Source organism: Lates calcarifer, linkage group LG20, assembly GCF_001640805.2.
Source record: "Lates calcarifer isolate ASB-BC8 linkage group LG20, TLL_Latcal_v3, whole genome shotgun sequence".
Lineage (NCBI taxonomy): Eukaryota > Metazoa > Chordata > Actinopteri > Centropomidae > Lates > Lates calcarifer.
In genome coordinates this window covers 413,375-421,076 of record NC_066852.1, presented here as the reverse complement: position 1 = coordinate 421,076, position 7,702 = coordinate 413,375, and the positions used below count along the sequence as shown (strand labels likewise).

Sequence of the window (7,702 nt, the reverse complement as noted above, 5' to 3'; positions counted from 1 at the left end):
TCTGGATTCGTCCTCTCTGTGTCAGAATGCAGAGGTATAAATCAAACTGACTCTTCCCTTCAGGTGAACACACACAGTATCCAGGTGCTCTACACACACACAGGTGTTATTATTGCCTAGGGAGTTTTTTATTTTCTACAGGAATTTACAGCAAAAAAGATCTAACACTGTTTGTCGCTAATGATATTCAAAAAGGTCCTGAAAATCAATTCTAGCACACTGTTTGACAGGTATTAAAAACACACACGCCTCCCATTTCAGCCCGTCCCTGCCGCCTCACACTCCGGTCTCCAGAGCGACTAAACATCACATCAAAAAAAACTAAAATAAAATAAGATAAAATATATGTAGTACTTGTTGCATTGGCACAAAACAAAAGCAATCGGGCAGCAGACGGGGGTCAGAGAGAATTAGAGAAAAATAATTTGAAGTGTTTGTTTTAAGCTGTTCAGAGAAGCAGATGTCAGGAAACTCACTTTCAATAAATCTCCAACAAATGCTCCAATTTTTCTAGTATTCATTTCCTTCTATTACACCTCCACTCAGAAGAATTTGTTGATTTCATAGAGCTGTATTGGCTGTATTGGTCAAGATGTCCTAACCACTGTGTGGTTGCCAAGAAATCTTCAAAATACAGCAAGGGAAAGGGATAAAGGCGCCCTCTGGTGGTGGTGTTCCTGTTAAAATTGGTCTATTTTTGTGAATTAGAAGACAAAACCAAACCTTTGGCTGTGATTTTCTAACAGTGAGTGTATAGTTAGGTTGGTCATTGCTGCTTTTATCACAAAAAGCTCAATGTAACTTTACAGTTTATGGGGTTAGCATGACTTTCCTTCCCCACAGGTTTCTGACCACATGTTGTCCAGGTTCTGATGTGATAAGTCCTGAAAATCTGGTTCTCCGTGCAGATGAAAACAAAGACATAATAATAATAATATTAGCAAGAATTCATGTGGCCCAGGTTTGCTTCCAGCTGTTTCATCCCACCCTCCCCCCGTCATCCAGGATCTACTGACTGAACTCAGTGGGACAGTAAGGCCAGAACAGCTGGAGATTAGTAATTTATTTTAAAAATTAGAAAAGGTAAGGCATCCTGCGTCCTCCCCCTCTCTGACTCTGAACAGGACCTGTGCCCACCTGGCCCCTTCTTCGTTGCTTTAAAACCAAACTCTACCAAAAAAATAAAAAGTTATCTACAGTATATTGATCTAGATTGGATGCAAAGAAAGGTTTTATTGCTTGCGTAAAATATATAAGTGGGTTAAAAAACGATAAACTTCATGGAACCGGGGGTGGAGGGGAGGGCTGATGGAGAAGCTGTGGTTCATCCACAAGAAGAAGAAAATAAAAGTGCACTGAAGAAAAGAAAACCAGATTTACAAGCCATTTAATCTTGAATTCAGTCTTAAAATCATACAAAAAGGAGTGAAAAAGGTCAAAAGGGAGCCACAGTCTGACTAAGGAATTTTATCTCGACAATAGATTTCTTCTTCTTCTTCTTCTGTTAGTAAAAGAAGTTCAGATACACCAGAATAAATAAAATATTTCACCTTTTTTTGAGGGCTAAATACAAGATTAACTGACTTGCAGAGGTGAGTATTTTTGGGACAAAGGCAGAAGGAAGGAGGAAGGTGAAAAAGAGGTAAGAAACAGAGAGTGAAGATATACATGGCAGCTGTAATGATCCACTGTATTAGTTTTATAGGGTGTTATTAAAGCACTACAGACTAGGTGTGTGTCGGCCGCCCGCCGCACACTGGGCTTCATTGTCTCTAATAAGCAGCAGTGCGCTACGTTAACGTGTAATAAATCATGTACACAAACAAAAGTCCCCCGCTCCCAGCTATTACATCTGCATAGCAAAAAAAAAAAAAAAAAAGAAAAGGAAAAAGAAACCAAATAAATAAAATAACAAACACACAGAAAAAAAAACATAACTGAGCCTTCAAACCGTCTTTAACATTAACTCAAACCCTGTCTTTTTTCTGTGGCTACTGTTTTCTTTTCCTCTAAAGATAATACAGAAGTAGTTTTGATGCAAGACTTGTTGTTATTATTATTACTTTTTTTGTTTGTTTCGTTTGTGTTTTGTTTTTTTAGAAAAAAATCTGTTTCTTCATGAAGCGCACTTCCTACTTCCTCTTGGTCCAGGTGGTGGCGTCTGATTGGCTGGTTAGTCGTCATCATCGTCGACCACGGGGTCCGTGTCCCAGCACGTAATGTCAATCTCTGAAAACACACAAAAACACACGTTAGTTTAATTTGTTTGATAGAACATGTATTTTTAAAATATGTATTATTTCAGTTCATTGTAAGTTGTACAGTTTCTCTGTATTAAATGTCACATTGAATGATTCTAATTTTCTTCTGTTGTAGTTTGACCCACAACAGGAGGTTTGAGCAAGAAATGATGTTGAATTCTTCAGAGCATTAGCTAAGGTTTACACAACAGGTTTGTTTTAAAACTTTAAAGAAGGAAATACATGCAAGTTCAGCAAGTTCAAGAGTGATGCTGAACTGTAGATCAGTTAAAAAGACTTACAAGTCTTTAAAAAACAGCGTTCATCTCTGACATCCAGACAGGAAACTGACGGAAATATAAAGAATTATAAAGTTTGGTGTGTTTGTTACAACGACAGCACTTCCTGCTCCAGAAACCAGGGATCATGGGTAATATACACCCACCCCCCTACTGATAGGCTTTATTTTCTGTACATAAAAAACATTTAACAGCTCAGACTCGGAGCCCGACAGAAGTCATTACCAATTGTGGCTGCAGAGGGCGCTGCCGCTCAGTAAATTTACATTGTGTTGCTTTAATATTATGTCTATTTCCACAGCACAAATACACAATAAAAGCCCACCATTAAGGAGCAACACCCACTTTGTGGCTAGAAGACTTTTAATTTGAACCATTTGTACAGGAAAGGTTGAGGATTTACTATTAATTTTGGTTATTTTCAAGCAAGTATCTCACCTGGTGGCTTGTTATAAAAGACCGGCGCAGGTTTAGCCGAAGACTCCTCTGATTGGCCAAATTCCTCCTCCTGTGATTGGCTGAAGTACCCCTCGCTTGCCTATAAAAGCCAAAAGAAGAAGCAGCAAAAAAGGAGAAAGAAAACAATTATTAGCAAATGAAAAGGTTGAAAATCTGTTTCTGAACGTATAGCAGCAGCATTAACCTGTCTGACCTGCGTCCCCTCTTTCAGCAGCGTCTCTCCATTGGTCATCAGCAGCTGTCCGTCGTCCAGCTCCTGCCCATCACTGGATGCATGCTGCAGTGCATGCTGGTAGCTGAGGGTCATCTGGTCAGAGCCCGTCACATCCACCAGACTGGAGGGGTCGTCCTCGGCGCCAGTGCTCGAGCAGAAAGTCCCATCCATCATCTCGTCGAAGCTGAGGAGGGGCTGGGGGCGGCCGCTGGCGGTGGCGGCGGTGGCGCTTGGCAAGCTGTCATCAGCATCGCCCATCAGGTCCACCAGATTGGAGGACTGGGAGGTCTGGGAGGGGTCTGCGGGAGGAGCGGAGCTGCTGTCCCACAGGTTGACCAGGCTGTCTGTCCCAGAACCCCACACGGAGAAGCCGGAGGAGTCGCGGGCCTGCGGGGCGACGCTCTGCACAGGCTTGGTGGATGCTGACTCCTGGACCGGAGGTTTCTGCTCTGGCACCGAATCTGGTGAAAAAACCACTAATTCAATAATATTTCCTAACTTTAGTATTTTCTTTGGACAAGTGTTGGTGTCATCATTTTAATTATCATATTTAAAAGAGAGGCAGTTTCTGACTGCATGGTGAAATATAACAACTGCTGTTTAAACAGCAATATGGAACCTTTATGAGTAAAAAACATGAAGCAGATGGAAACTATGCACTCAAATTTATTAATAATGCTTCATTTACATCAGTATGGAGAATAATCCTGTCACTTTGACTCAGGGTATTTGTAAGCTTTCTCTGCTGCTTAATGTGGTGTCTACCTGGGAGCAGGTGCTGGTGATGGTCAATCGCCAAGAGCTTCAGCCATTGTTGTGTTAACAAAACAAGAGGTTAGCACTATTCAACTTACCCCACTCATCTCTGCTGTCTTCCTCCACCCTGCTGAAGTCCTCTTTGATGGGTGTGGTGACTATTTTAGGAATGGGTGACACGGCGGCCATGCTGCGCTCTGTGCTCGCTTCGTCATCATCGTCCCCTGGAGGGACAAAATGGCACAACAACAAAATATCGAAAAGGCACAGCGCACAAGATCTCGCATCTCAAAAACACTCCAATAGGTACAAGATGTGTTGAACTAACACAGAATTTGCTTATTAACTGAAATAAAGTGTCAGCTACATTATCTTAAATAATACTAAAACCATTTTTGTAACTACTACAGTCACATCCTGTGTTACTTCACCACATTAAACGGTGCCTAAAAACACACCAATCATATCACTTTTGCTGTCACACCACCAACAAACAGACAGATACAGTCACCAAACCTGGTTCCAGATCTCCAAACCACTGCCTACATCTCGTATCCTGTCCAGCAATTCAAAGGTCTGGTGACATCTCCCTTTAAATAGTGAGTCTTGTTCATCAAAGAGTGGCTTTGTTTCTTCTTATTTCATGTGAAATTTAGTGACTTTCGAAGCCTGCCTTACACAGAAGTAAGTGCAACACATTTTGGGCATGTTGCAGAGTGTCACATAACAAATAATATGAACAGAGGAAGTTGACAAAGCAAAAGTGATAAAATTGTTGCTCTTCTGGAGTTGAAGCAAATTGGGACTGGAAATATTCCAACGTCCCAGGCAAGTCATCACCAAGCCCAAGACATAATCACTACGTTCGAGCAAGTCACGAAACAGTAATCAGATGTCTGCTGACAGTTCATTATGATACCATCGATGTATATCAACACATTACGGATGAGTCACAGCCACCATATGTACACCACATCCAGGAATACAACTCATCATGACAAACATAGTTCCAGTCACAGAAAATATCACTTTTTGCCCGCAGACATTTCGCAGATGAATTCATGCTTGTTGAAGTCAGACGTCCTGTTCATAAACCAGAACAAGATTTCCCAGAGGACACGAACACGGTAAACCACAGATGAAGCAACAACAGCGTCACTTTGAATGGAGACAAACTGAGATGTGTGACCCTTTCAAAAATGATGAATCACATCCAGCTCAGCAGGGTCCTGCATGGGTGGGTTCTCCAATTCACCTGGTGGACAAAAACCTTTGAGGGTCGATCGACCTTATTTAGAAGAGACGGACATCATAGCTAATACATGAGTAAGGACAATAACTTGAAAGGAGGGATGGATTTTGTATAATTTCATTGAAAGAAAGAAATCTAGTGTTTAACAAAACAAATCTTTTACTGATGAAAGAAACCGATTTCAAAAAGGACTTTTTGTGAACTGTCCTTAGAAACAGTGGTGAACTGGTCTTTTCTCCACCCAGCATAATGTCATACAGACAGCAGTTATAGACATGCAGTGAGACACAGTGAAGATCATAAACTACATTATTGCTGACCGGTTTTCAAAGCATTTCATATGTTTTTAAAGATATATGCTTTTAGAGGTATATACCCATGCAGACAGACAGTTTTTTGTCCTGTTCTCTGACATTGTGATTATGTGCAATGGTGACATACAGGCTTGGGCAAGACACTAACTTCTGTATTCTCTTCATTGATCTGCAGGTACTCCAGAACTATATAAATGTTTCAAGTGTTTTGCAATGTTTTTTCACCGTGATTTTGAGATGTACGGAAAGTTGTAAGCAGTAGGTCTGAGTCTTAACGAGCAGAGAGCTGGGATGCCGCTCGCAATGTTCTCCACAAACTTTGTAAGAGTTTGCAATGCTATGTGCTGAGTGTTGTGTAGAGCCTCACTTGTGCTCTCTCATGGATGTGAAAACAAACTGATGTGTAGTTGTTTTCATTTTTTCTTCTACAAATCAAATGTTTATCCTGATTTCTATTACTGTTATAAGCAAAGGTATTTTGGGTAAAACATTTCTGTCGTCAGGGAGGTGAATATTATTAGACACATTATTAATTATTAGAATATTATGAATAATTTTGTTTAATTTTACATTTACTGTGTTTTCACAGTAGGGGTGTTTTTGCACCTATATTTTTTTTAACTGTTGTTTTTGTTTTGAGTACTTTCGCAGAGAACACAAATATCAAAAAATGCGAATACAGGCATCACAATCACACAGACTGCCAGAGGCTGCTCTGGGTCAAAGGATCCCGGTAGCTGGTTCCGACTCTTCAAATGCGGGGATCACATCCCAAGCAGGACCTCAAGTTTTATTTGTGTTGTGCTATGTGAAAAGGCCTTTATTCTCCAGATATCTGAGACAAATATCTCAACAGATGGAAAAGACCAAAACTATTTGCATGAGTCAATGCCACAAGACCCTGAGAACTAATAAATATTTAGTTGCCTTGATGTTTTGTTTACGTCAAAAGTTTGGTTTGGTACTATGGATATGTTGTGCTCTGGAAACTGGTCAGCACTAATCTCAGGTGTGATAATTGTAGTTTATGAGCCAAAACATACAAAATCACCATTATGGTTTCTAAACTCAATGACAACTATAATCAACTCCACAGAAGTCGAACAGCAAAAGTCCATATTCAGTCAAACAATTGGCGGCGACAACCGACGGGCGGCTCAACGGCGTCAAATACACACATTCATATACAAACACTCACAGGTTGGTCAGTCGGTCAGCAGATTAAAAAGCAGCAGAAGTGTATTTGTGTGTGAGCGTTTATGCAGTCCAGGATCAGAAGCATGAGATTGAGGATCAGAAGAAAAACCAGTGAGATTCTAGTTAAAAGTTTCAGCTCTTTATCCTTGAGAGAATTGATGTAAACCACAACATCATCAGCAAAAAAAGAGACATTCACAACAATAATTCAACATCAGCAGCTGACTGGACGACATCTAAAGGATGAAGACTGAAGGGGGACGACAGACTCAACATCTACCACACAAACCAACAAACAGCTTTATGGTTCACAGCCATAAAGGATATTTTATTACTTATGTTAGTGAGATGCTAATTTAAGTGTTAGCTTGTTAGTTTATTAGCAGGGAAGGTTGAGAGTGCAAAGGTAAAAGGAAGGTGCGTTTGATAGTGGGGTTAACAACAACAAAAATTTATAATTTAATGCTCAAAATAGGGAAAAGATATTTTAATGTTTTACTGTAGGTAGAAAACAGTACTGACACTGCTAGCAACCATGCTAACAATATACGCAAAGGACATTTTGTCTGGTTTGGCTCTGCACTTTGGATATTATTAACATAAATCACTTCAAATTTGAGAGTCAACTACTTGACTAAAATGAAATGAAGTCGACAGATCAAAGCTGTTGTTCAGTTGTTCAGGGAGTGGCGGGCAGGGTTGAGGATGTGAGGTTGGTAGGGGTTTGGTGCGGTGTGTTTAGGGTTGGTACGCAGATATGAGGGGAGTGAAGGAGTGTGTGTGTGCTACGTGGACTGGATGATGAAAATGAACTGATAGAAACTTAGATGATGAAAATGCATTTGGTCTCTCAAGACAGATGGGAGCAAATTTCTTGGTGTTCCCACTTCAAAGGGTAACTCAAGGATCTTTGAGTGTACATCCACTAAAGTGCTAATTTTTGCCAGTGACGGGCTCAGATTGTTGTAAGA

The 7,702-nt window shown here is 40.5% G+C and overlaps 1 protein-coding gene and 1 long non-coding RNA gene across 40 annotated transcripts in view; one reads left to right on the top strand and one right to left on the bottom strand.

The window, feature by feature from the left end:
- Window positions 1-1,188, top strand: part of LOC127143694 (uncharacterized) — a 24,816-nt gene extending 23,628 nt beyond the window's left edge. Inside the window, exon 2 of the long non-coding RNA XR_007815280.1 lies at window positions 962-1,188. This is a non-coding gene — a long non-coding RNA (uncharacterized LOC127143694). The remainder of the gene's footprint in view (window positions 1-961) is intronic.
- dbn1 (drebrin 1) overlaps window positions 1-7,702 on the bottom strand; it is a 141,282-nt gene that overhangs the window by 23,070 nt on the left and 110,510 nt on the right. For 4 of the 39 annotated variants that reach the window (XM_051078683.1, XM_051078681.1, XM_051078662.1 and 1 more), the window contains exons 12-15: window positions 4,067-4,174; window positions 3,192-3,673; window positions 2,978-3,077; window positions 1,371-2,229 (exon numbers count right to left, since the gene is read on the bottom strand). The exons of 26 other annotated variants lie outside the window; for them this stretch is intronic. In XM_051078683.1, the coding sequence (XP_050934640.1) occupies window positions 2,174-2,229; window positions 2,978-3,077; window positions 3,192-3,673; window positions 4,067-4,174 (746 nt within the window). In that variant the 3' untranslated portion in view covers window positions 1,371-2,173. Of the gene's footprint in view, window positions 1-1,370; window positions 2,230-2,977; window positions 3,078-3,182; window positions 3,674-4,066; window positions 4,193-7,702 lie in introns of those variants that run through there. 9 more of the 39 variants (XM_051078684.1, XM_051078649.1, XM_051078678.1 and 6 more) reach the window with 7 other exon arrangements.